General features: G+C 56.1%; 2 protein-coding genes across 7 annotated transcripts; one reads left to right on the top strand and one right to left on the bottom strand.

Annotated features, from left to right (window-relative positions):
- Positions 1-1,630: 1,630 nt before the first annotated feature.
- Positions 1,631-25,156, top strand: UBXN11 (UBX domain protein 11). 6 transcript variants are annotated; one of them, XM_075909031.1, is made up of 15 exons: positions 1,634-1,700; positions 3,022-3,112; positions 3,824-3,861; positions 4,819-4,929; positions 5,333-5,433; positions 7,880-7,934; positions 9,121-9,197; positions 10,951-11,062; positions 15,268-15,485; positions 15,701-15,778; positions 16,967-17,087; positions 18,194-18,297; positions 19,452-19,522; positions 20,730-20,876; positions 22,607-25,156. In XM_075909031.1, the coding sequence occupies exons 2-15, from the start codon at positions 3,048-3,050 to the stop codon at positions 22,782-22,784; spliced, it is 1,476 nt and encodes a 491-aa protein (XP_075765146.1). In that variant the 5' UTR covers positions 1,634-1,700; positions 3,022-3,047; the 3' UTR covers positions 22,785-25,156. The 6 variants fall into 6 exon arrangements, with proteins under 6 accessions (XP_075765147.1, XP_075765146.1, XP_075765145.1 ...); XM_075909030.1 differs by having other exon boundaries at positions 10,948-11,062; XM_075909032.1 differs by lacking the exon at positions 3,022-3,112 and having other exon boundaries at positions 1,631-1,700; positions 10,948-11,062.
- On the bottom strand, positions 24,437-27,497 carry SH3BGRL3 (SH3 domain binding glutamate rich protein like 3). The gene is made up of 3 exons (XM_075909036.1): positions 27,344-27,497; positions 26,134-26,301; positions 24,437-25,288 (listed from the first exon to the last, which is right to left on the bottom strand). The coding sequence occupies exons 1-3, from the start codon at positions 27,389-27,391 to the stop codon at positions 25,223-25,225; spliced, it is 282 nt and encodes a 93-aa protein (XP_075765151.1). The 5' UTR covers positions 27,392-27,497; the 3' UTR covers positions 24,437-25,222.

Genomic DNA, 27,497 nt, shown 5'->3' with positions numbered 1-27,497 from the left:
GGAGCAGTGGAAGAACCTTCTCTCGTCTTGCATGCCTCCCCTCTGCGCAGGCTTGGCAGAATTTGATTTGTATTTTTTGTATAATTTGGACAAATATCAAATTTATTTGAAAGTATCTTTCCATATTAGCCTCATTAGCACCGGCACTACAATTGACAGGTACTCCCCCCTTTTTCTGTTATACATTTTGAGAGTCCTCCCTTTTCTCTCCACTCGGCAACCCCCGAGACTTTGACTCTATTTCAGTGTTCATGGTTGTGGAAAATGGTTGGGGGCTGTTCAGACCAAGAATTTAATTACTGTTGACATTGAGTAGAACAGTCATTAAAACTCACATTGTCCACATCATGCCAGACTATTCAAAGTCAACCTTCCGAAGGCAAAGAATAAGTTCTCGGGCAGTAGGGGGACAGAGTTATCCTTCTTGCCAGGCATGTCTGTGGAGCAGTTACTGATGTCTGTTACTGATGATGTTTACCAATGATGCTTACCGATGGCAGTTACCAATGGAGGTTACCGATGGCGGTTACTGATGATAGTTACCATTGTCGATTACCAATGGCAGTTACCAATGACGGTTACCAATGTCGGTTACCAATGGCAGTTACCAATGTCGGTTACCAATGGCAGTTACTGGTGGCAGTTACCAATGTCGGTTACCGATGACAATTACCGATGTCGGTTACTGATGTCGGTTACCAATGACAGTTACCGATGGCGGTTACCGATGACGGTTACCGATGTTGGTTACCGATGACAGTTACTGATGGCAGTTACCGATGTCGGTTACCGATGACAGTTACCGATGGTGGTTACCGATGACAGTTACCGATGACGGTTACCGATGACAGTTACCGATGGCGGTTACCGATGGCGGTTACCGATGGCGGTTACTGATGGCAGTTACCGATGTCTGTTACCAATGACAGTTACCGATGTCGGTTACCGATGGCAGTTACCAATGTTGGTTACTGATGACAGTTACGATGGCAGTTACCGATGTCGGTTACCGATGGCGGTTACCGATGGCAGTTACTGATGGCAGTTACCGATGTCTGTTACCGATGACAGTTACCGATGTCGGTTACCGATGGCGGTTACCGATGGCGGTTACCGATGACAGTTACCGATGGCAGTTACCGATGTCGGTTACCGATGGCGGTTACCGATGACGGTTACCGATGGCGGTTACCGATGGCGGTTACCGATGGCGGTTACCGATGTCGGTTACCGATGGCAGTTACCGATGTCGGTTACCGATGTCGGTTACCGATGGCAGTTACCGATGATTTGGGGCTCTGGGACGGCAGGAAGACCCCTGTGCAGAGCAGGCAGTGGCGCCTCGGGGCTATCGGCCGTGCCTGCCCTGCGAGTGCTGGGGGGGAGGGCTGAGCTGGGGGGGTTACCCCTCCCTCCCCCTTGGGGGTCCCCACAGCTACTGCCCGTTAGGGGGAGCCCCGAGCCCCGCCTTGTCCCACCAAGGGCCCGGGAAGGTCGGGGGGGCGGATGGGGAAAGGTCAGAGAGAGAGAGAGAGAGAGAGAGAGAGAAAACCGAGCGCGTTGCATGCTGGGACTGGTAGTCTTTTCAGAAGGGGTCGAGCCACGTGACCTTAAACGAGCCAATCAGCTCGCCCGGCCGTCACCGGGGCAACCGCGGCAAACAAAATGGCGTCGCCTGGGTCGAGCCCGCCGGGGGGAGGGTGAGTCCGTTACTAGCCCGAGGCGGGCTGCGGCGCGTCCCTCCCGCCCGTGGGGGCAGCGAGCCACAGACCCCCCCGGCCGGGCCCGTCGGCTTGCGCCGTGAGGCCTTGTGACGTCACTGCGGGGTGCCGGGGGGTCACCGCTGTGCCTGGGGAGTACCTGGGGGGGGTCACTGCCTTGCATGGGGGTGCCTGGGGGGGTCACCACTGTGCTGGGGAGTACCTGGGGGGGTCACTGCCTTGCATGGGGAGTACCTGGGGGGGTCACCACTGTGCTGGGGAGTACCTGGGGGGGGTCACTGCCTTGCATGGGGGTACCTGGGGGGGGGGTCACTGCCTTGCATGGGGGGTACCTGAGGGGGTCACTGCCTTGCATGGGGGTACCTGGGGGGTCACTGCCTTGCATGGGGGTACCTGGGGGGGTCACTGCCTTGCATGGGGGTGCCTGGGGGGTCACTGCCTTGCATGGGGGTACCTGGGGGGGTCACTGCCTTGCATGGGGGGTACCTGAGGGGGTCACTGCCTTGCATGGGGGGCATTGTGGGGGTCACTGCTGTGCCTGGGGTGCTTTTGGCTGTCGCTGTGTTTCCAGGCTGGGGCGGGGATGTCAGCGCAGGGCGGCGGGAGGCCTCCTGTCGCACTGTGGGCGTTTGCGATGTCATTGCGCTTGCGTGCCGGAGTGGGGTGATGTCGTAGGGTGATGGCAGAAGGTCGTGAGTTTGTCCCGCCAGAGCAGCCCGAGGGAAGCGGCAGACTTTGTCTGAGGGCCGTGGGACCCGTCCTCGTTTTCTGTATTTTCAGTGACAGACTAACCCCCTGAGACTTTCTGGCATGAAATGGTGCAGACTGTGGTCACCCTCCTTTTTCCCCTGGAGGCTGCCGCCTGTGTGGAGACCACAGGGCCCAGAATGAAATACCTGAGCGTTGTTTCTATGGGCCTGTCTACTCAGCAGAGACAAACCTGCTGCTAGCCCATGCCATCTGACTTGGGCTCCTGGGGCTCGGGCTGTGGGGCTGTTTCATGGCTGAGAAGATTTCTGGGCTTGGGCTGCAGGACCCTGCATGGTGGGAGGATCCCAGAGCTTTGGCTCCAGCCTCAGCTCCGAAGTCTACCCAGCCAAGCCTCATGAGCTCTGTATGACATGCTAAACTCCTTGGTCTGCTCAACCACCCTGCTCTGAAGGAAACCGCTAAGTGTGTGGTGATAAAATACACCCTGGAGCCGTCTGCTTTTCAACGTGCCCCTCAGTCTTCTCTCCCAAGGCACTTCACTCTGTGTCATCCCGCCGCCTGGCATTGTAACACTGTCTTTGTTCCCTAGGATCTAGAGCTGTCTAAGGTATAACCATGAGTTCTCCTCTTTCCTCCCTGGGAAAGCACCGCAGAGTCCCACTGCAGCTACAGAGTCCAGGGTAAATGAGACATGAGGGCTCTTTCTGCTTTAAGATTTGTGGCCACCCTTGCTTAGTTGTGCAGTTTTGATCCCAGCTGCTTTTGTCCTCACGCTATACGAGGGTTCTTCTTTGGTCTTGATCTTTCAATATTCTGGGTCCCATTGAAGTAAGTACAAGGTAACGACAGTCAGTACCACTCTGGAGTCACTCCGCACCTTGCAGAATTGAGCCCTAAAATCCAGAATTGTGCCATCCTGATTCCAGCTGTGAGCCCTGATTCCACGGTGAGGCCCTAAGTGATCCAGAGCAGTCTCTGCAGTTACGATAGCAAGAATTACCCGGGGCTCTTGGTTCTATGGCCTTGAGGCACAAGCTGGTCCCCAGTTGAGGCCAGAAAGACTATTGCACAATTCTGCGTAGCAACAGTTGGCCGAGTTTGTTGTTTGTCTTCTTTTCACTTTTTCCTTATATGAAGTAGCTTCCAGTGATCTTAATTACTGTTAAGCAACTCCAAATATGTTGTTTGTGTGTGAGCTCACTCATCACAGACAGCAAAGTGGGGGCTTGTTTGATTTATCTGTGTGGTGAACTGGGGAGAAAGTAGAGGTGGATGTATTTCAAGATTATTTTTTATGTAATTTACAAGTCTCTGATACCTAAAACCAATTATGCAGCAGCTAATTAATCGGTCTGCTGTTTGTTTTCTGTATTCCCTATTCTTACATGCAGGAAAAGGACTCTCTCGTTTAAACTGAGTGCCCACAATGGTAAGTAAGGCCTCTCTCTTTCCTTTATGTGTTTTGCATTTAAGTGTTATGTGCTTAGTTCTTTTCTTGTCCTTGATTTCTCTCTCCTTCCCGCATGTGTCAGAAATCAGCTTAGTAAGAGCTAGTTTTCCCAATCCCAGGATTTGTTAGAACATGCAGACTCTCTCAAATGCTTTACAATTCCAAAGCTAGCTGCTTCCCTCATTCTTCCCACACTTGGCACACCAATCCCTCTCATTAACGTTAACAAAATTACAAGTAACATAAATAAGATTTTTAAAATCAATATGATATGAGAGAGAACTAGAACAGTTTTGTCTTTGAAAAACATTAAGCTTTCTAGTTCTCTCTTTTTGCACCGCTGTCTTGTGGCTTTGCTACATGGACTCTGGATGGGTTTGCAAGGCCACAAACACTAATCCTGGCTGCCGTCTCTTTTTTTCTGAAACAAATTCAGTTCCACTGCTCTCCCCTCTCACCCCCAGCAAAAGCTGCTGGAACCTAGCGCCATGGTCTCTGTCTCCCAGTACAGTTTTGTGTTTGATCTTTGTCTGTTTAGAGTGGACCCTCCTCACAGCGTGGACTGTATTATCTTTTGAGTACTGTACTCTCTCTCTATGCTTCGTAATCATCGCTTTGGAAGTCTTTGGGTGGACGAATGGGACCATGTCACACTTCGTACCCCACCCTCTCCTTCCCTAAAGATACATCCCTGCCAATGTTCTCTCTAATCTTTTCCACCCCTGTGCGGGATACTTTTTATGTGAACCAAGGCCTAGGAGTGGGCACTCTGCTACTCAGCTGTGCAGCACTGGAATCGCCCTTGAGCAGCTGCACAAACACACTGCCCCGGGAACACTGACCCCAGCATGCTCTTCAGAAGAGCTTGGTGAGGCTTCATCTAGCAAGTGACCCCGGCCCTGCCTCTCATGCTTTCTTTGCCTCTTGGATTCACAGAGGATGAAGCTATGCTGCTGAATGACATCCTGTCTCCTCGAACACAGATTCCGGCGCAAGCCGTTTCCCCTTCCTGCTCAAAGGGAACGGCAACAAAAGCAAGTACCCAGGGTAACGTCTCTGACAGGCCGTTGGCCAGATACAGCGCTTGCCTCAGGGACACCCCTGCCTCTGCTAGCCATCTAGACTCAGCCCCCAGGCCTGGAACTTTCGTGGTCCACAGCGGGCGCTTCATTAGTGAATCCAGCCACAGAGTCTGGTGCTCGTCTTGCATCCCTGAACGCTTACACAGCGTGCCCGTTAGTAATCCAGGGATGCATCCGCAATCTCTGCAGCAAGGTCCCTGTCTGCCTAGCATCCAGTTATGCTGTGCGATGACCAGGCCAGGGTTCCTGCACCGTGCCTCAGCCCAGCTCATATTGTACTGGATGATCAAAAGGGTTCCCCTTGGTCAAATGAAGCCTGTAATTCTGTAAGTGCTTTTTTGGATGATGTGTTGCACTTGTGCTTGCAGGGGCAGCTCCGACTGACATGGAGCTCATGTCCTCCATGATGCAAAAAATTGCTTTGTTGGAACAAAAAGTAAAGAGCCAAGCACAAGAACTCCAGCTGAAGGTAAAAATGCCCGTCTCTGTGGAGCCTCATTTGAGAGCCATGAGAGCAGTTCCGGCTCTGCTAGCCAGAGCCATGATCACACTGAGTCTGGAATTAAACAAGTATCAGAGGGGTCGCCGTGTTAGTCTGGATCTGCAAAAGCAACAAGGAGTCCTGTAGCACCGTATAGACTAACCGATGTATTGGATTTGCATAAGCTTTTGTGGGCAAAGACCCACTTCATCAGATGCATGCAGTGGAAATTTCCAGAGGCAGGTATAAATATGCAGGCCAGAATCTGGCTAGAGATAATGAGACAAACCTTGGTGCCAGCTCTGCCCACATATCTACACCAGTGACACCATCACAGGACCTAACCAATCAGCCACACCATCACTGGCTCATTCACCTGCACATCTACCAATGTAATATACGCCATCATGTGCCAGCAATGCCCCTCTGCTATATACATCGGCCAAACTGGACAGTCCCTACGCAAAAGAATAAATGGACACAAATCAGGTATTAGGAATGGCAATATACAAAAACCTGTAGGAGAACACTTCAGTCTTCCTGGACACACAATAGCAAATTAAAAGGTAGCCATCCTGCAGCAAAAAAACTTCAGGACCAGACTTCAGAGAGAAACTGCTGATCTGCAAAAGCGACGAGGAGTCCTGTGGCACCTTATAGACTAACTGAAGTGTAGGAGCATAAGCTTTCATGGGCAAAGACCCACTTCGTCAGATGCATGTAGACTGCATGTAGAACTGCTGATCTGCAAATTTGACTCCATCAGCTCAGGATTAAACAAAGACTGTGAATGGCTAGCCAATTACAAAAGCACTTTCTCCTCTCTTGGTGTTCACACCTTCAGATCAGCTGCTAGAAGTGGGCCTCATCCTCTCTGATTGAATTAACCTCCTTATCTCTAGCCTGATTCTTGCCTGCATATTTATACCTGCCTCTGGATATTTCCACTACATGCATCTGACGAAGTGGGTCTTTGCCCACGAAAGCTTATGCTCCAATACATCAGTTAGTCTATAAGGTGCCACCGGACTCCTCGCCGCTTTTGGAATTAAACAGTGTCACTGGTCTGGAGACAAGGCTTGGATCTTACTAATGACAGAACCTGCTCACTAGACAGGCCCAGCTGCTGGCACCACATGGCTGTTAGGGGTGGTGTGGCTGGGGACAGTCCCTGCAGTGCTGAGGCTGCAATGAGACTAGTTACAAATGAGCCCCAACCAATGTTCCCCCTAATCTTTTCCATCCACGTGCAGAATAATTGTTGTCTGTGCACTGAGGCATGTGCAAATGTGCACCACCAACAGAAACAAAACCTAGCTGTGGGTGCTCTGCTAATCAGCTGGGCAGCATGTGAACCTCTCCTGAGCGGCTGCACAAGCACCCAGCTTCCAGGAAGCACTGGCCCTAACACCTAGGGTGTGTCTAGACTACATGCCTCCTTCGACGGAGGCATGTAAATTAGCCAGATCGGAAGAGGGAAATGAAGCCGCGATTAAAATAATCGCGGCTTCATTTAAATTTAAATGGCTGCCCCGATCTGCCGATCAGCTGTTTGTCGGCAGATCGGGGGAGTCTGGACGCGATGCCCCGACAAAGAAGCCTTTCTTCATCGACACAGGTAAACCTGGTTTCACGAGGCTTACCTGTGTCGATGAAGAAAGGCTTTGTCGGGGCATCGCGTCCAGACTCCCCCGATCTGCCGACAAACAGCTGATCGGCAGATCGGGGCAGCCATTTAAATTTAAATGAAGCCGCGATTATTTTAATCGCGGCTTCATTTCCCTCTTCCGATCTGGCTAATCTACATGCCTCCGTCGAAGGAGGCATGTAGTCTAGACACACCCCTAGTGTCATTGGGTCGTCTACTTTGGATCTTTTTCTTCCTTCCGTTTCACATGTTCGAGTTCAGAAGGCCAGAGTCTCCCTGATGCAGACACGTCTGATGGAAACGGGGACGGCTAGGACCCTCTAAATGTTTAGGGCAAGTCATGTTTCCAGTAGCTAGACAATCAGGGCTCTCTCCAGATTTGCCAGGCGCTCGTTACCGGCTTCGCTTTTAGCTGCTCCCGGGAGGGTGGGGACTGGCAAGAGAGCACGGGCACAAGCTGCATAACTGGACAGTGGGTGAAATGGGAGAGAGGAGCTATCCTGGATCGCTGCTCCCCAGCTCAAGCAGGTAGAGAGGTGACTTGGTCCCTAGCCTGCTCCTGGGACTGTGCAGGTTGGTGCTGTCCCCTTACTCAGGGCTTGTGGTAACTGCACAGTTCAGCCTGGTGTGAGTCTGGGCCAGGTCAAACCCTTTCTAGACTTTATCTGGGTATAGTTAATCGGCCTGGCTTCTGGAGCAGGGTGGCTACGTCAGTCGGGCTGTGAGATCCTCCGTGGAAAGGCACCAAGTGGATTCATGACTTTGCCTTTGTTCTTGGGCCTGCAGACTAGAAAGGCTGCTGAACTTGAGAAGCAGGTGAAGGCCCTTCAGAAAAGGAATGGTACGTTGTTCTGGCCACCTCGTCCTGGGTGTGGCTTCCGTGCCCTGATCCTGCTGCTGGGGACCTCAGCACAGCCCTTTCCTGTGGGAAGCCCAGTTCCAGGAGCTGTGAATGATGCAATCTCTCGCTGCTTCACTTGGCAGCAGGTTTCAGTTCATGCACACGTCTACCTGCTGCAGAGGTTGAGGCAGCTGCTCTCTTTCACTGTGGTAATGCTTTCCCACAAGTCAGAGCCCAAGCAGAAGTTGGTCACAGAACCGTGTGGTGTTCAGAAGAAATGAAACCAGGGTTCAGATTTGAAGTGACTGAAGAAAGGAACGGGCCTTTCCCTGGGTTAAAAAATCAAAAAGGGCCCCTCTTGGCGATGGTTTACTGAGGGTCTCCACGGGCTCCCACGGCCAAGTTTTTTCCTTGCCCCACATGTGATCTAATGCCAAATGTGATCCAGCCTGGAGTGAATCTCTTCCTAGAGTTGACTCCCCTCATGACGATCCCTGGGAATTCAGTGGTTCCCTCGCGCTGAGCCCAGACACGGTGGGTGGGGTAGGTGCCTAAACTCCAGCTGTGGGTACCTGCATTTGGGAGTTAGGCGCCCAGATCCCTGTTTTAGTTCCATTGTGATTCACAACAGCCCTGCTGAACCTGCAGGTACCTAAACTCACTAGGCACCTACATTTTTCTGAGTCAAATTTCCCGAAGCATCTGTGTTCCTGCCTCTGGGCATGTGCACTGCTGCCTCCGGGAGTAGGGAACATCCCCCTTGCCTCCCACAGGCAGGGTTTATCTCGCCCATCATGTGTTCAGTCTCTCCTGCACAGCAGAGTGGATCCAATTCACCGGCTGCTGTCTTCTGAGGAGGTTCCTAGCTCCACGCTGGGCCGGGCGAGTCACTCCTGCAGCATCTCTGCAAACAGCGCCATTTACATGTCAGCTCATTCTGTGCAGCGCATTGCCCAGAAATACCAGCCAAATGTTTTTCATCCGTCCCCGTCATTTGGGAGGTGATCCCGGCTGACCTGTCAGCGGGCAAAGAGTTCTGGCCCACTTCTGTGCCTGGCGACTCCTGGTGCAGTTCTTCTGCACAGGGTGCCGAGAGTCCCTGCGCTGCCTGACCCTGCCTAGCTCAGCTCTTGTCTGAAGCTTTTTATAGCAAAAATCAAACCCCTCCGGTCTCTTTCTTCTGCAGATTCCCCCGAGTCAAGCAGGACTGAGGAACTGGAAGCGATGTGTCGTCAGCTGCAGAGTCGGGTTTGGGAAATGGAGGTGAGCTCTTCTTTCTGTGCGTACCTGTTCAGTTCTTCCTAAGCTTCCAGAAGGGCCTAGTGTCCGTGTATCTTGTCAGCCATTCCATGGCACCCAGAGCAGGGGTTTTCAAACGACGGGGCGCGACCAGGACCGGGGGGTGGGATGTCGGGCGCTGGGGCTCGGTGCTGCAGGGGAATCAGGTGAGCAGTGGGGGGTTCTAAGGCAGCACCCTGCTGTCCTGACACCACAAACTGTGCTGTGCCCTAGAAGCAGCTGGCAACAGGCCCGGCTCCTAGGTGTGGGGAGGAGAGCACAGAGGGCTCCATGCACTGCCCCTGCCCTTAGCAGTGGCTCCACACTCCTGTGGGCTGGGAACCTGCTGCCAGCTGCTTCTGGGGGCAGCGTGGTCTGCAGTGCCAGGAGAGGCAAGAAGCTGCCTTAGCCTCCCCGTTGCACCATTGCCCGGGAGCCGCTCACTATAAGCCCCCCGCCTCAAAGCTGCAGCTTCCTCCTACCCCCCAAAGCTCTCATCCTCAGCCCTGCTCTAGAGCAGCCCACACTCTAGTCAAATCATGGTGGGTCGTGGGAATCAACTAATTTCTTCAACGGGGTCACGAGAAAAAAAAGTTTGAAAATTGCTGGGCTAGAGCATGTCTTCCAGAACGGCCTCTAGTCTGGCGCTGAGGACTTCAGGAAGCGGAGAATCCCTCGTGCTGGTGAGCTGTGCTCACGTGTGATAGGCCCTCGTCAGTAGCCTGTGACCAGGACTGCGGTGCGGGGAGTGAAGAGCTGGGTATCCAGATGGCAGCGCGGGGAACATGATTGACGCTGCTGCTGCTTTGCGTTTTACCCCAAGGCTGCTCTGCTGTTATCCCCATTTTAAAGAGTGGAAAGCTGGGTCCCGGAGAGGTTAAGCTGCTGCCCAAGCCCAGAGTCAGTGGCTCTTGATAATGTTCAGCTGTTTGATATGGAACCTCGACAATTGATCATTGTCTTCGGTCACCTGGTGCTGGCCACTGTGGGCAGACAGGCTACTGGGCTAGATGGACCTTTGGTCTGACCCAGTACGGCCGTTCTTATGTTCTTATGACACTTTCCACTATCGTGCAAAATTGGTATCTGACCGACCCGGCCTGGTGATTGGAGCAGGGAACTGGGAGTCAGGACTTCTGGGTTCTCCCCGCAGTGCTGCCACTGACTTCACTGGGTGGCCCAGAACAAGTTTCCTAACCTCTCTGTTGTTGTTTTCCAGGGTGTAAAATACGAGTAGCTGTCCTTAACTTAATTGATTTGGGGGCTTAATAAATGAATCTTTGCGATGTACTCTGAGGCCCTTGGGAGAAAGGGGCTAAGTAAATATAGCTCGTTGCTGACACCTGGCTAGATTGCTTGCGTTTTTAATAGCTCTTCTACACAGACACTTAGCTGCCCCCTTTTGATCTGAAGAGCTCTGTTTCTGTTTCAATTCCTCCTTTTGCTATTCCAAGTTAACTGGCTGACTCGGTAGAAGTGAAGTCTTTGCAGTGATCGGTATCGTGATAGACTGAGTACTGAACGATGGATCATTGTGAATCAATTCAGGCAATTTTTGGATTCCAGGAAATGCTGCTCTTCCTGCTCAGTGTGTTTTCTCCCCTCCCCCACCCCCCATCCTGTGACAGGGTCAAACCTGTTCAAGGCGACACACATTTTACAGCTCCCATTCCTAGCCTTTTAGAGTTCCATAGTCCCCCAGGCTAGTTCATCCTCTTCTCCCCTTCCCATGCAGCAGTTTCTGAATGATTATGGATTGATTTGGGTTGGAGAGAGGCATGAACAGCTGGAAGAGTTGAAATCATTGACGAAGCAGGAAAATCAATCATCAAGGAGCCTCTGGAAACCAGGTAAAGCAGAAATGCCCTTTGCTGAGGCACACAGCCTGCCCCTCATGGGGTGTTTAAAAGGCCTAATATTCTCCAGATTGGAAAATCAGTCGTTCATGGCATGATAGGCCTCGGTAGCTCCTCTTGAACTGCTCCATTGGGGCCAGCCTTGTGCCGAGATCTTAGCCTGAGGGGACTCATGCAGTTCATAGAATCCTAGGGCTGGAAGAGACCTCAGGAGTCATCAAGTCCAGTCCCCTGCCCAAGGCAGGACCAACAAAACTCAATCAAGCCAGCCAGGGCTTTGTCACGCCGAGACTTAAACACCTCGAGGGATGGAGATTCCACCCCTCCCTAGGAACCTGTCCCAGCGCTTCGCCACCCTCGCAGTTCTTGCTGTTGACATGGCATCGTAGATGGGGCTGACCCGGGAAGAGGCACCGTTCCACCTCAAGTGCCTGGTCCAAAAGCCGGTTTAAGTCACGTGTTTGACTTGTTAGTTTGTTTTTACAGGTACACGTACGTGACCTTTCCATTCCCTTTAGTCATGTCTCTGGACATAAGGGAGGAGACTGTTCAAAGGCCCGAATGGGAGATAAGCCCCCAAGCCCCTTTGGAAGCCTCCTCTCTGTTCTCTGTAGATCAGGCTTTCCCTGTATTGCCCTCCCAGTGTGCTTCAGCTCAGACCCGCAGAGCCCTCTTCTAGGCTCAGGGCTGAGGGGACCTTGGTGTCAGTGGTGTCCCCCGGGCTCTCTGTTGGGAAGGGGCCTGTTAGGAATGACAGCTTGTGAGCACTGAACCCCCAAATCAACCTCCTGGCCTTTAGGGAAAGACAAACAGCTGTAGGGTGGAATTTCCCAAAGCTCGTGAGTGCCGGGCAGGCACAGGTACCTTGCAAATTGGCAGGCCTGGAAAATCCTATCTGTAAATGACAAGCCATGGACCCTGGGGGAGGATTTTGTGTGGTCAGAGCCCAGGTTGGAAGCAGTTTATTGTAAGGGTAAAGATACCCAGTACAAATCCGAACAGCTTGGTGTGGGGATGAAAGGGCCGACAGCCCAGGGTGCAGGTTAGAACCCTGCACGTTTACATCCAGGGGTATCCGCATCTGTGAATATCTGCAGTTCTTTTTTGCGGATGTGGATACAAAATGTTGTATCTGTGCAGGATAAGTCCTGCAGATTGTCAGTTGCGAACATCCTTCCCTGTTATGATTTCCTCATGGTGATCCTGGGGCCCACACCCTGGAAACCAGGTAAAGCAGAAGTGCCCTTTGCTGAGGCACACAGCCTGCCCCTCATGGGGTGTTTAAAAGGCCTAACGTTCTCCAGATTGGAAAATCAGATCGTAGGGATTTATTAACCCGTCGAGTTCATGGCATGATAGGCCTCGGTAACTCCTCTTGAACTGCTCCATTGGGGCCAGCCTTGTGCCGAGGTCTTAGCCTGGAGGGGACTAACCCCAGCCCATTTCAGCAGAAAGGAGACTTGCAGCTCCAGGAACATGTTAGTAACTGCATATATTTCATAAATCCCATTTCTTCTGGGCCAGCTGTCGGGAGGGAAATCTGCAGAAGCAGCCTCCATACCTTGAGTGACTGGAGCCTAATTCCTGTCTCAGCTAACACAGGCATAAAAATCAGGCCCTCTCCGTATGTATTCATTGCATTGCATTGCTTTGCCCTAGTGCCCGACCTCATCAAAATGCAGGACAATGTAGCACTTTAAAGACTAACAAGATGGTCTATTAGGTGATGAGCTTTCGTGGGCCAGACCCACTTCCTCAGATCAAATAGTGGAAGAAAATAGTCACAACCATATATACCAAAGGATACAATTAAAAAATGGAACACATATGAAAAGGACAAATCACATTTCAGAATCCCCATCCTCCTCCTGTTCTGAAATGTGATTTGTCCTTTTCATATGTGTTCCATTTTTTAATTGTATCCTTTGGTATATATGGCTGTGACTATTTTCTTCCACTATTTGATCTGAGGAAGTGGGTCTGGCCCACGAAAGCTCATCACCTAATAAACCATCTTGTTAGTCTTTAAAGTGCTACATTGTCCTGGTTTTGTTTCAGCTGCACTAGACTAACACGGCTCCATTTCTATCACTATTCTGACCTCATCAAAACACACTCCTGTTCCATTCCTCCACCAGCCGCATGAGCAGGTTTGCTGAGAGCCCGTTACCCTGTGGTGAATGCTGTCGTGTTTAGGTGGCCTCCTGAGAAAGGGTTGGAGAGCATGAGAATATACTTGCGACTTGCAGCAGCCGTCACCTTCAAAGAGCTATGAAAAACACCAGCTAATTAATGTTTGCAACCCTTTGGAGGAGGCAAGGGTGCCGGGCTCTGCCTAGCCGTGGGTGTCCAGCACAAAGCATTGTGCTCAGCTGCGTGTCGGTTCCCTTGGCTGTTTCTGACTGATTCATTTACAAAGTTTGTTTCCTCTTGTTACTTTTTGATAGATCCTCTAAAGGGGGGGGGGAGGGAATAGCAGAACTGGAAGTATCAAAGGCCTCTCCTGGCCGATATCTCTGCACTGACTTCCTCTCGTGCTCGACTGTTGCTGCTCACCTCTCCCGCTCCGTCCCCTCAAGCACCCAAATGATCTCCTCGCCAGTAATTCGCCAGCAGGAGTCCTTGAGCAATACTGGTACTGCCTGGCGCCACCTTGCGCTTTCGATTGAGCAGGTCTTAACTGGGGAGGGAAGTGACTAGTTGACTATCCAGTAAGCAAAAGCTTATCAGATAGTTGACACACTAGTCGACTTGTTGCTCCCCCCCCCCCCTTGCTGCCTCTATCAGAAAGAGGCAGCAAGGGGGGGAGAAGGAGGGAGTGCTGGGCGGAACTGGCTTAAAAGCCAGTTCCCCCCAGCTCCAGGTCTGTGGAGGGGGCAGGGCGCAGCAGCGGGGCCAGGGGGCCAGGGCGCAGCAGCGGGGCCAGGGCGCAGCAGCGGGGCCAGGGGGCCAGGGCGCAGCAGCGGGGCCACGGGGCCAGGGCACAGCAGCGGGGCCAGGGCGCAGCAGCGGGGCCAGGGGGCCAGGGCGCAGCAGCGGGGCCAGGGGGCCAGGGCGCAGCAGTGGTGTTCCACATTTGAAAAGTACAGGAGTCCCTGCTGGGGCTCTTGAACGTTTCAAAGCGGAAAGGCAGCATGGAGCCTGGGGCCAGTTTCAATCTTTGAAATACACAAGAGCCCCTGCTGGAGCCCTGCGGGCCCTTGCTACATTTCAAAGGGGAAGCGCCCTTATCGATTAATCGAATAGTCGAGGGAAATTCCCTCGCCTATTCGATTAGTTGATTAATTTTAACACCCTGGCTACGTCTACACTGGCATGAATTTCCGAAAATGCTTTCATCAGAAAAGCGCGTCTAGATTGGCAGGATGCTTTTCCGCAAAAGCACATTTTGCGGAAAAGCGTCCATGGCCAATCTAGACGCAGTTTTCCACAAAAAAGCCCAGATCGCCTTTTTCCACGGTCGGGGCTTTTTTGCGGAAAACAGTACTGTGCTGTCTACACTGGCCATTTTGCGCAAAAGTCTTTCGGAAAAAGACTTTTGCCCAAATGGGAGCAGCATAGTTTTTCCGGAAAAGCACTGATGATTTTACATGAGATCGTCAGTGCTTTTTCGGAAATTCAAGCGGCCAGTGTAGACAGCTGGCACGTTTTTCCGGAAAAGCAGATGATTTTCTGGAAAAACTTGCCAGTCTAGACACAGCCCCTGGGTCTTAACTAGACCTGCTAAATCGAACGCCAGAAGATTGATCTCTGGCTTGGCAAGTGGAGAGGTGGCCATCAGCTGGTATCCCATCTGCTCACTCCTGGGGCCTATGCCGAAGTTACTTGCTAGCCTAACCTAGGTTGCAAGCTCTTTGGGCCAGGTGCCACTCCTCCCGGTTTGTATTGTACAGAGCCAAGCACACAATAACCATAAAAACGACCAGGGCCCCAAGGAGTGTGAGCTGTGGTGCTGGCAAGCTGAGGCAGCTGCCTAAGTTGGTAACAAGGGGCCTGAGTGTTGGCTCTGGCGCGCTGTGTGCCTGGCAGCGCGGATGCAAACACTGCCAGTCTGAGGTTCACTCCCCAAGACGGAACTGCAAAGTGGAGGCAGATGGGAGCCAGGCCCGAAGTGGTAGGGTGGAGCAGGGAAACACGTGGGTTCAAAACTCCTGTCTGCAGGCGCCTCCCTCTCAAGAACTCTGCTTTCCCGGCTGCAGGCAACGCAACCGTGCCCAAGTACCGGATCGATCTGGATTTAATTTTGGAAAACCTGAAGGAGTTAAATGTGCTGGCTGGGGAAGGCGTGTCTCGGATCGAGTATACTGCGGGGGGTGCCAGACTGAGGCAGCCAGAAGCGGTGTCCCTCACTTTTTATCAGAATGGGATAGTCATGTTCAATGGACCCTTCCGGGCGTATGAGGAGCCGTCCACGCAGGTATGGACCAATTCATGGAGGCTGTCGGGTGGCTGCCCTCCGATAGCTGCCTCTGCAAAGGCTGAGGCTTGTGGGGGCTCCCCTGTGGGTTGGTGAGGAACGAAGGCTGCAAGTCTCTTTGTAGGTCTCCTGGTCTGATGCAGGTGGAATGTATCGGCCGCGAGGGAACTATGGAGTCTGGGGCCTGGGTTTTAAGCGTTCGTGCTTTGTTTCAGCAATGCCTTCAGGATCTCATGGACGGCTATTTTCCCTCCGAGCTACAGGCACGCTACCCGGAGGGCGTTCCTTTTCAGGTACGCAATGCAAAGCCCCTGCTGTCTTCCTGTGAGGAGACTATGCAACTGCGGCGCTGTCACTGTTTGCAGTTTCTCAACAGGAAATGAAGTTGGGTGTGTATGTGCCTAGCCCACATGCAGCTAGACTTTGGAGGTGCAGCATGGGAATGCACCTGCTCTAGCCGTTGCCGGAAACGTGGGGGCTTCTGTGTAACAGCTGAGCAGGTTGTCTGCTTCAGTGAACCTTGCCTCAGAGACATCTAGGGCAAAACTGCAGAGCTGTAAAAAGCAGCCAAAGGGAGGCAGCTGTGGGGGACAGTAGACTCCAGATCTTCGACTAGATTAGGCACCCAAATCCCATGGAGCTACGTGTGCCTGGCCCCTCTTGAAAATCTGGCCACTTCCATGTAGGTGCCTAGCTTTAGGCATGCAAGTTTGACACTGTCAGGCTGTGGCTGCGGGGCTAGAGCCTCATGGAGGAATGGGAGACACCCAGGGAGGACGTAGGGTACATCTACACAGGACTCGAACACCTGCAGCTGCTCTGCATCCACTCCCTTGGCTGACAGCAGGGCTCTGGGCCATCCCCCTCGCAAGGTCTTAGAGCCTGGGCCCAGGCCAAGCCCAGCCGTCGGATAGCCTGCAGCTTGAGGCTCATGAGCCACAGGGGGCTCTTGCAGTGTGGGCGGTCTCAGAGTGGCCGTGTGCGTCTTGACAGCCGTGTTCGGCTGAACGGGCGGGGACATCTACTGTCCCCCACAGCTGCCTCCCTTTGGCTGCCTTTGCTTCATTGGGTCCAACGGTCCTGGCTGCGGGTACGTCCCTTCTGTTAGCACAGGGCAAGGCCACGCCTCGGAGCTATTGCAATTTCACATCACCCAGCATCTGAGGGCCAGTTTTCATAGCTGGGAAACCGAGTCAGGGTCCAAGCAGTGCGCTCGTGTGCACGGCTGGAGCGGTGTGATCACTGGATGTGTCATTGAGTGGCTGACTAGGAGGGTCTTAGGCTAGAAGGGACACGGGGGGAGGGGGGCTAAAGGATCCGTAGACAAGTTCCTTCATAGGGGTTTCCATGGTAAAACCGCCCTCGGGGAACTAGCTTATCTCTGTGTTGCTTGTTCTTGTTTTGCTCTTACTGCTTCCCTTCCGTGTGCGCGGTGCAGGGAGAGCTGGGCTCTCTAATGGCAGCTGGCATTCATTGAACAGGTCACTGACAGGAGAGACGTTTTCTTTCGGGAGAGGCAGCTATCTGAGAACTTTCCTGGCCAGGGGCAGGTAGTTGGTCATTCGAGGTCGAGTGAGGTAAAGGAAACCAGTGAGATCCCAGGTGAGTCCTTTGCCATTCCCGCGAATCCCCGGAGAGCCTCTGCTTACCCCACGGGAGAGGGTGACTAAAGCCCATCCGGCTCCTAGCGAGTTGGTCGAGATCTCTGAGTGCCTGGTGACGTGTCTGAGCGAGGGGTGTGTACGTGCGGCGTGCAGCAGCAGCACCATGCCCCTCAGTGTCACGGTGGCCACGGAAGCACGCGGGCCTGAGACTTCAGCCATTCGTCAATTACCATCCCCCAGGCAGTTTTCCCAGACTGTGCATGAAACCCGCCCACGTCCCGCACGAAACCCAGCGCTCACTGTGACAGAGCTCTTGCCAGCATCGCCCACGGGAGGCCTTGATGAGAGCGGTGGGGGCTTTCCAACACCCCTTGTTCCATTGCAGTGGACCTTCCCCGCCCCCCCAGATGCCAGCCTCCTCTTTTCCATCCCTGCTATGTAACAGCACCCCTCCAAGCGGGGGGGAGACACGTGATCTAGGACCAGCCCAGCTTCTGAATTCCAGAAATCTCATGCCAAAAATCCCTCTCGTAGACTGAGAATAACCCTGCTCTGGCTAGAGCTTGCAAGCTCTGGTCCCTCGTGGCGTTGTAGAGTGGCAGTAATACCTGACGATCCAGGCATGTGCATTTCCCATCAGCTGTTGAATCGTATCCTATTATTTATTAGCTCTGAAGAGCAGCCTCTCTGCTGTGGAATTTGGATCACATGCCTTAATGGTGATTTCTAACAGCCCTTTCCCAAAAGTAGGGGTGTGGCAGTGGACACGGTTAAACGTCACACACAAGGCCCCGCCCAGAAGCAGCAGCATGAGGGGGGAAAGCAGGCAGGAGCAGCAGGCTTTTAAGTCAGCTCCCCACATGCACCGGCTCCCATGGAGCCGCCCTCTCCCCCCTGTGTAAATGTGTAACTGTTGAAAATGTCAGCAGCGCCACGTGGACCAAGACCCAGAGTCCTGTACGTCCCGACCGGTCCATAGTATAATTCTGATGAGCCCCAAAAGTGGAAAATTCTAGTATTAGTACAAGTGCTTGGTTTGATGCGATACAGACGGGGACCCTCCCCCCCCCAACCCTGTAACTCTCCCCTCCTCTCTCGGGGCAGGTCCCAAGCTCTCACTGGAGCAGTTTCTGAACAAACTTCCTAAATGCTTGGTCCAGAAGGGACACGTGATTGACGTCCGAGGGCCAATCAAAGAAACGCTGCAGGTATGACAGAGCCTTGCACACGCTGAGCCATTGCTGGGTGAGACTCACATTTAGGTCAATCTAGCAACACCTCTAAGGGTATGAAAAGCACCTCTGAGCTCATGCAGATCTAACACCCACGACCGTGCTGAACTTCAACATTTACTCCCCATTTTGCTGCAAGGGGAGCAAGTACTTTCCTTTGAGAAGTTAAATGATGAGAATTAAACTCTTTGTGCCCATACTGAACATTAGAAGGATGTAGACCAATCTAGTTGTATTGGGCCTGTCTTCTTGGATTAAAATGGCTACTAATTGATTAGTTTATACTTTAAAGTGCTACCAGACTATTTGTTGTTTTTTAAAACCAACAAAACATGTAGATGGTATTCTGGGCTGTGCCCACGAAAGCTCATGATACCATCTACATGGTTTGTTATTCTCTAAAGTGTTACCAGACTGTTTTGTTGGTTTTTTAAGTTTATCCCAAGTAATTACAGACCGACTTGGCTACCCCCCAAAGCTTTTGATTAGTTTATGTAGGAGTTGTTAGATTAGAAGAAGCCCCAGTCCAGATCAGGACCAATCCAGGCAGATTTTTTAAAATAAAAATTGTGTAATTTGGTACAGAGTTTGAAAGCTGTGTTTGTTATCCACTGGAGAAACCTGCCTGCTGCGGTGCAAGGTTTTGTGATGCTAGTTGAGGCTGAAGAAGGGGGCTGATCCAATGGTTTGGGGGTAGCCTGCTACATGGAAGCCTGGCTTCAGGTTCCTGCATACAGACTTCCTGTGCGAGCTTGGACAACTCACTCAGGGCCCGATATTTAAAGGTGTTCAGACACCTGAGGATGTGGCGAAGGGCTGAGGCCCTCCTGGAAATCCTGATACATTCCCGCCTGCATCTTTAGGTGCCTAAATTCCTTTAAAATCATCCCATAGTCTCTCCGTGCCTCAGTTCTCCATCTGGACTAGCCCTGCCCTCCCTCACAGGGCTCGGAGGATACATGAGGGGCTCAGAGCCTACAGCAGTGGAGTCTTGGAGAGGATGAACAAGCCAGTGGCCTCTGGAGGACGGGCCGTTCTCCGCCTGTGGCCAGAAAACAGGGGGACCGTCCCCCAGGGATTAATCCAGGAAAGCTGGGCAGATTGTAGCCGATGGTTCCGTTTGGTTTCAGGGCTCTGCTGGGGCACGCAGCAATGAAGTGATCCTGGTGGAGACGCCCATCCTGGGAGCACTGAAGGAGAGGTAACGAGCAGTGGCCCCTTGGTCTCTCCTCTCGGGCCACCAGCCACAGTTCAAGGCAACCGATTGCCCATTTCTGCTGCTTTGTGATGGGCACGGGGCCTGCCAAGGGAAGGAGCGTGCGTGGGTGTAAAACCAAAGCCGCTTCCCTTTCACTGCTTGGTTTCTTGTTGGGAGCTAGCAGGGAGGCCCGGTTTGGTCTCTCCTAGTTTTGGGAGCCCGCTGAGATGTCCATGGTGAACCTGCCATCTTCCTTTGACTCTTTAGCAGGCTTCCCTTCTCCTAGCTAGCCTTGGTGTGAAAGGGGTGTCCACAAGCCAAGCCCCAGGAGTTCGACCCAGCCTGGCTATAAATCCCCCTTGGAATGGGGCAGTGTCCCCAGGGAAGAACTGAGCAGAGGGGGTCGCCATGTCCCCCGTTTTCCAGGCTAGACGAGACCCGAATGTCACCTGGAACCAAGCAGGATTGTGTATTTAGAAAAGCAAAGAGCCCCGCCAGGCAGCCTTGGTCCCTGGCGAAGGCCTGAGAAAGGGCCCCAGCTGGTCTCAGCAAGGGAAAGCAGCCGTGCTGGACCCGCTGGGCGCAGGGCTGTCTTTCCACGGGCAACCCTGGCAACGGTAAGTAGCCACTGTAGGATGTTTTGGCCCACAATCAGTCAGGGTTCAGGGCCCCGCTAAGGGCACGTCTCCACTACAGGGGCAGACCTGTACCGCTGAAGCTGTGCGGCTGTAAGAGTCCTGGGGAGCCACTCCCGTTGGTATAACTAAACCACCCCCGGGAGTGTCCCCAGCCAGGGCTGTTCACCCCAGTGCTTGGCTCTGTGAAGCGCAGGCTCGGCGGGGGTGTTTTTCACACCCCACCCACAATCGCTTTACCAGCAAAGTGCCCCCCTGCCTCTCTTCCCCCACCCTGCACAACAAGCAAGGGGCTCCCAGGGGGCAGCTCTGAGGCTCTGGGCAGGAGCAGCAGGGCAGTGGGGGGAGGAGAAGCTGTAGCGCTGGCACTTGACAACTTCCCAGCCAAACCAGTGAGGACCCCCTGCCCGAGGCTCCGAGATCGACCGGTAGATCCCGATCGACGGGTTGCTGACCACTGCCTTAACTTGTGAAGCTGCGCTCCTCTGCTAGCGCCCCTTTCCCAGGGTGTCTCCTGGTGCTCTGGCCAGCCCAGCCCACTTGGCCCGGCTGCTCAGTCCGTGTCTGTCCGGCAGGTTGAAGGCAGGCAAACAGGCTCCGCCTCCAGCCACCAACATTTCCACTCTCCGGATCAAATCTGAGAGCGGGGAGCAGACCTACATTGTGACAATGCTCTTCACAGAGACCATCGGGGACCTGCGCCAGCACCTCGCCCAGGCTCGGTGGGTACAGCGCTAGGCCGGCGCAGGAGGGAGGGCTGCTGCAAGCCAGCTGAACGCCTCCACCCCCTTGGGCAGGCCACAGTGAAAACTGGGCCAGTGGCGTTTCCAGATCCCTCCTGATCCCTGGACGCAGGGGGCTGGGAGAACTCTGCAGTGTAAGTCCAGCAGGCGCAGGCTCTAGGGATGGGAATAGTTAACGGTGCCTCGCCCTTACCATTCAGGCTTACTGATTGCGACAAGCCAGTGTGGGTTGGAGTATCCCCCCCACAGGGCCCTCTGAGGGCAGGCGCACTCCAGCCTGGCCAGAGCAGCCCTTGTCCTCAGCAAGCCCGGCCAGGTGTGGGCTCCCGCTCGCCCCCTTTAACCGGTGAAACAACATTTAACCAGTTAACTAGTTCAATGGGATGTCACATCCCTAGCAGGATCCCAGGGTCTACGCCTGCTGGGCCCCTCAGCAGCCATTGAGGCTGGTGGGGCTGACGGTGCTCGTCCCCTCCCTGGGGTGCTGAATGTAGCGGGCTCAGGCCAATGGTTTGGGAAATAGGAGATTTGACATGCCAACTCCCGCTGGCCTGCCCGCCCGCTCCCCGCTCCTCCCGCTGGCCTGCCCGCCCGCTCCCCGCTCCTCCCGCTGGCCTGCCCGCCCGCTCCCCGCTCCTCCTGCTGGCCTGCCCGCCCGCTCCCCGCTCCTCCCGCTGGCCTGCCCGCCCGCTCCCCGCTCCTCCCGCTGGCCTGCCCGCCCGCTCCCCGCTCCTCCCGCTGGCCTGCCCGCCCGCTCCCCGCTCCTCCCGCTGGCCTGCCCGCCCACTCCCCGCTCCTCCCGCTGGCCTGCCCGCCCGCTCCCCGCTCCTCCCGCTGGCCTGCCCGCCCGCTCCCCGCTCCTCCCCCTGGCCTGCCCGCCCGCTCCCCGCTCCTCCCGCTGGCCTGCCCGCCCGCTCCCCTCTCCGCCTGCTGGCCTGCCCGCCCGCTCCCCGCTCCTCCCGCTGGCCTGCCCGCCCGCTCCCCGCTCCTCCCGCTGGCCTGCCCGCCCGCTCCCCTCTCCGCCCGCTGGCCTGCCCGCCCGCTCCCCTCTCCGCCCGCTGGCCTGCCTGCCCGCTCCCCGCTCCTCCCGCTGGCCTGCCTGCCCGCTCCCCGCTCCTCCCGCTGGCCTGCCCGCCCGCTCCCTGCTCCCCGCTCCTCTCGCTGGCCTGCCCACCCGCTCCCCGCTCCCCCTGCTCTCCTGCCTGCCCGTTCCCCTCTCCAACCCCTCCCCCCATTGGCCTGCATGGCTGCTCCCCTCTCTCCCTGCTGGGCTGCCCAGCCTATTCCCCTCTTCTCCCGTTGGCCTGCCCACCTGCTCCTCTCTCCGCCTGCATCCAGCAGTAGTACCTGGCGTGTCATGGTTGCTCTGCTCCCCAGGCTCACTCTCCACCACCTTCCCTGGACTATTGTCATGCCCAGCTCCCACTCCCCTTCCCAACTGTCCTTGTTCTCAAGATCCTGGAACCAGGTCTGGCCTATCCAAGGCACCTTTCCCCTCATCCCGGCTCCCTGCCTGGCCTCTGCTCCCTGTGCCTGCTCCTCCCTGCGCTCTCCCCTCTGTAGCTGCTACTCTCTGGACCAGCCTTCTGCGGGCTGGGCTTCGTCTGCGCTGGCTCCAGCCCCAGCCCTCCCAAGTGCTCCATCCTGCTGCCGCTGGCTTATTTGCAGCCTCGCTGTGGAACCCGGCCCACATGTCCTTCTCTTCCTAGGGGTGGGGACGTCCGGCCGTACGAGATCCTCAGCACCTTTCCGCAGCGGGTGTATGCGGACAGCTCCAGGACCCTGCAGCAGTGTGGGCTGGTTCCCAATGCCTCCCTTCTGCTGCGCGAAAAGCTCCCGGCAGCCACCGAGGAAGCGGGCCACCAAGCCGCTCCCAGCCTCAGCTGAGCTCCTGGGCCCGACACACCAAGCAGTTTGCTTTCCTTTCATCAGGGGCGCTGTGCACAGGCCGGGGGGTGCAGCCTCGCCCTTACTGAGAGGGAAGGAGGGTGGGGGCTGTGTTACCTGGCCTGCCACCCCCTGCAGGCAGAGCCAAGGGAGAACCAGCTCCGGAGGGCTGACTCCTCCCTCCACTAGCACTGAGAGGACTCGCCAGGCCTGGATCCACTTGCCCCTGGGGGCCGCCTTGAGAGGCCTCCGCGGGGAGCAGCCAGCCTGTGTAAATGCCAGCCCAGGGCCTTACACCCGGCTGGGTTTCTCTCCGCTTGGGCCGCGGCTGCAGCGAGTTGGGCAGGGGAGTACCTGTGCCCTCCCTGCAAACCCTGGCACCAAGCTCCACGCCCACATCAGGGGGAGCAGAGCTGATCATGATCACGCTGGAGCCTGGGTCCTGAGACCCGCCCCCCTTTGTGGGCTTTCCAAGCAGACTCTAGCCCAGGAGCCTGCTGCAGGCCTGGTCCAGCCCTGGGGCTTTTATCGCAGCGCAGACAGAGCCTTAGAGGAGGGAGTTTACAGGCAAGGCCCAGCCCGGCTGGGTGCCGGTCCCGTTCCCACAGGCCTGGGCTCCCCGTGCTGGGGCTGGAGTCACATCTCGCACTGTGTGCAAACAGGCTCACTATTAAAGTCCATGGGGCTAAACCTGACTGCGTGGAACCCGCCTTGGAATCATTTGCAGCTGAGCCGCTGCAGCAGCCTGAGTGCCACGTTCTGGCTTCCCCACCCTCCTCCGCCCTGCTGCAAGGAAACAAGCGCCAGCTGCTTTCCCGCGGCACGCTCCCCCCCTGCGAGCCCGCGCCGGGGCCCTGTGCCTTGAGTCACTTCGCCGCCGGGCACAGCGGTTCCAGCGCCGAGCAGGGCTCCCGGGGACCACCTGGGACTGGTGTGCACAGGCCCCTGGGGGAAGGGCGGGCCCCAGCGTTAAAGGGCAGAGTCTCTGGGACCGGCTCACACGTAGACCTTTCCCGCCATAACCCGGCTCAATCTCCCACCCGTCCCTGAAAGCCGCCTGCACCGTTCACCGCTCTTTCTGCTGGGCCAGGACGAAGCAGCAGCTGGTTGTTGGCGGAAGGCGCCTTTCCCTCTGTGCACTGCAGCGAGCCTCTAGCAACTTCCCCTTTCCCCTGCTCCCTGTGCGGTTAGTTAGCTCTGCACGGCCTCCTCTAGCCACTTCCCATGGGGTGCTTAGTAAAGCGCCAGCCCTGGGCCAGGCAGGGAAAAGGCAGAAGGATGGCGTCAGCTCATCCCACAGCCAAACCCCCACTGCAGCTCGCCCGGTGCCATCTTGCATACTCCTGCCACCTTGCCCAGCTAGGAAGGGTCCCACGTAACTTTCGCAGCCCAGGCTCACCTAGTGAGGTAGGCGTTTTCCCCCCAGCCGTGCTCCCTGCCACGGGCGTTTGGAGGGGGACTGGGAAAGGCACTCATGGAAGTTTGTTACGCCAGTGCTGGCGTTCTGGATGCCAAGGTCTGTGCGTCAGGCTGCAGCGGGGAGCACAAGGAGCTAAGCTCTGAGCCGGGAAGTCACTGGGAATCGGTAAGTAGGATGCCCAGTCTACCCTCCCAAGGACTAAGCCCCTTAAAAACCCACTCGGGAGACAGCGTGGAAGGCCAGTCACATTTAATAGCATCGCAGAAGACAACAGTGGTCAGAAAGTTGCTTTTTGGCAAGAAAACAAAATGCACTTGGTCCAGGTTGCAAACAGCCGCGCGGAAAGGAAAGAGGAAGGTGGGAGCGTCAGACGTTTGGGAGCAGCCCTGAGAGCTCCGGGGGGAGCTTTCACATCATGTCAGTACAGGAATGTGCTAATGGAACCGGGGGAGCAGACATGCCCTCACCCCCCAGCCTCTCTCGCGGAGTGCTGTGTGCGGAAGGGGTTCAGTTGTGTTGCTCGCCCTACCTCACACTGGCCCATGAGGGTCTCTGTTCCCCATCTTTGTGCAGTGCTTCTGCATTGAGGGTAGACAACTAGCTGCCCGTAGCTGTTTGGTCGGCCTGAAAGAGGAAGTGCAGGCTGCTGTGTTTACAGGGCCCTGGAACTGGTGACCAAATGCAGGCGGGTGCACCCAGCGCCACACCCTTCCCTGCTACAGCCCCAGACGCTCAGGAGAGGGGCCTGTGCTTTCCAACAGCCTCATTTCAGGTGACTTCACGGAGGCATTGGGAGCAAGGCCCGGCCATGTTCCCAGGCCTGGGCAGAGGTATCGGCCGCTTTGGAGCCCTGGGGTGAGGCAGGAAGAATCGCAGGCAGCTGCAAAGAAGAGGGCTTGGTCAGGGGCTGCCCTGCGGCAGGAGCTAGCTCGGCATGGCAGGGACAGCCTAGGAGGAAGGTGATCAGAGGCAGTCGGTTGGGAATGCAGCCATGAAGTCCAGGGTGGGAAAGGAGCGGTCAGGCTAGCTTGAGGAACTCCTGCAGGGTGTTCTGTTCCACAGCCTCCACGAACAGCTCATAGTCCTGCCGGGAGAAAAGGCAACAAGCCGAGCTCAGAGCAGGGCGCAGCCTGGCCCACCCAGCTCAGCGGCACGAACACGAGCGCCGGGAGCAAGACAGTCCCAGCCCCGTTGCCTTTCCCTGCACTCGGGGCGGGTTCCACTCAGCGCGCAGCGGGATCGCTTTCACCCACAGGCCCCGCACACGGGGGCGCGCAGCAGCCAATGCGCTAGGGGCGCTAAACATCGGTCGACTGGACAGTCGAGTCACCTCAGGAATTCGTATCGGTGACTCGACTGTCCTATAGTCCTCGGGGGCAGGGCCGGCAGCCAGTGCGCTCCAGCCCCACTCCCAAGGAGCCCCTGCATCAGAGGCAGCAGCGGGGGGTGCCAGGCAGGAGCTGGTCCACCAGACGCGCCAGTTTAAAACCCAGCTGCCTGACTCCCTGTGCTGCTGCCACTGATACAGGGCGCGGTCTGAGCTCCTGGACCCAGCGTGAGCGGGAAGCGAGCCGGGCTGCCTGCCCACCTACCTCCTAACACCACTTTAAATGCGGAGCCGCAGCGGGGGTAGGTCCTGACTTGTGGCAAGCCAGGGCTGCTGGCCAGCCTGCTAAAACATTTCCTGGGGATGTGCATCGTGCGTAGCAGTACCCTATGCGCTGTGCTCCTCGGTTAATCGAGGGCCCTCTTACGGCCCTACAACGCCCTGGGCTTTGGGGGAGGCGCCAGGCCGGAGCGGCACGCAGAGGGCTCGGTGCTGTTCCCGTGCGCACCAAGCGTCACTGGCCAGGCACCTCGTCCCAGGGCCCCCGCGTGGGAGACGATTTCAGGGCGCTCAGTCAGCGGGTCCTAGCCCATCCCCCGTACCCCGCAGTAGTGGTCTCCGTTGAAGATCTGGGGAGGAATGGCTTTGGGGTTGCCGGAGCGGGTCCTCATCTCCTCCCGCAGCGCGTTGTCCTGGGAGATGTCCACCAGCTCGTACTTGATGTTCTTCCCATCCAGGACCCTGGTCACTTCACTCTGCTGAGACTTAATCTGAAACAGATGGAGAAGGCAGGTCCCTCTGCTCCCTGCGGGGAACTGGCCGCAGCCCGGCTACAGGGTGAGGCGTTTCCGTTGGCAGAGGCACGTTCACGAAGCAGGTGTGTGCAAAATGGCCCGAGGGGCAGGACGTGCCAGGCAGACTGAGTCACGGCCGGCCGGCTCCGACCGACGCCCCGCAGGGAGCAGGATGAGGGGAAGAAACCAGTCACCGCTGGCTAGGAACGCCTGACTCCCAGCCCCGCCCTTGGCAAATTAGTGCAGGGGCTTGGGAGAGGGAGACGCAGCTGAACTGGGGAGAAGTACCCAGCCCCGTGGGGAATCAGTGTGGATAATGGGGGGGAGATCACAGCTGGATGTAGTAGAAGGACCCAGCCCCACAGGGAATCACAGCAGAATATGGGAGAGAGACTCAGCCCCACAGCAAGCTAGAGCGAGCGTACTGTGGGGTGGGATGCATAGTGGGGGGGGAGTAGCGAATAGAGTGGGTTATAGGAAAAGGTTAGGGTATATCCCAGGAGGGTGGGGGGCAGGGTTAGGGGCTGCAGATCACAGGGGGATGTGGGGATTAGGGTAATTTGGGGGGCAGAGGTTGGGTGCAGGATGGAGGGGTCAGGGTAGATCCTGAAGGTGCAGATGGGGGAGGTCAGGGCAGGCCCTGAGGTTGCAGGATTGGGGGGGGGGGGCGGGCAGGCAGATGGGAGTGGGGGCAGGGCAGGTCGGTGCAGACCCTGAGGTTGCAGGATGGGGGGGGGGGAACGGTGCAGGCCCTGGGGGGTACACCTGGGTGTGGGGGTGGGGCAGGTCGGTGCAGGCCCTGGAGGGTGCAGCAGGAGGGTCGGTGCAGGTGCAGGCCCTGGGGGGTGCAGATGGGAGTGGGGGTGGGGCAGGTCGGTGCAGGCCCTGGGGGTCAGGATGGGGGGGCGGGGCAGGTCCTGGGGGTGCAGGATGGGGGGGCGGGGCAGGCCCTGGGGGTCAGGATGGGGGGCGGGGCAGGAGCGCGGGGCCGGCTGCGGGGCAGGGGGGGGGCGCTCACCTCCCGCGAGCCGGTGACCGAGGTGCTGTAGACCCGCAGGCCGGCCATGGTGCTGCGCTCGGGCCCCGCTCGCCGCGCCTGGGAGCGGCCGCCCCGCCCCGCATGTGACTGCGGGGACCAATGGGGCCTGCGGGGGAGGCGGCGGCTGGTTCCC

This window comes from Pelodiscus sinensis, chromosome 25 (assembly GCF_049634645.1).
Source record: "Pelodiscus sinensis isolate JC-2024 chromosome 25, ASM4963464v1, whole genome shotgun sequence".
Taxonomy (NCBI): Eukaryota; Metazoa; Chordata; order Testudines; family Trionychidae; genus Pelodiscus; species Pelodiscus sinensis.
The sequence above is the reverse complement of the archived record's forward strand: the minus strand, read 5'-3'. Positions and strand labels throughout refer to the sequence as shown.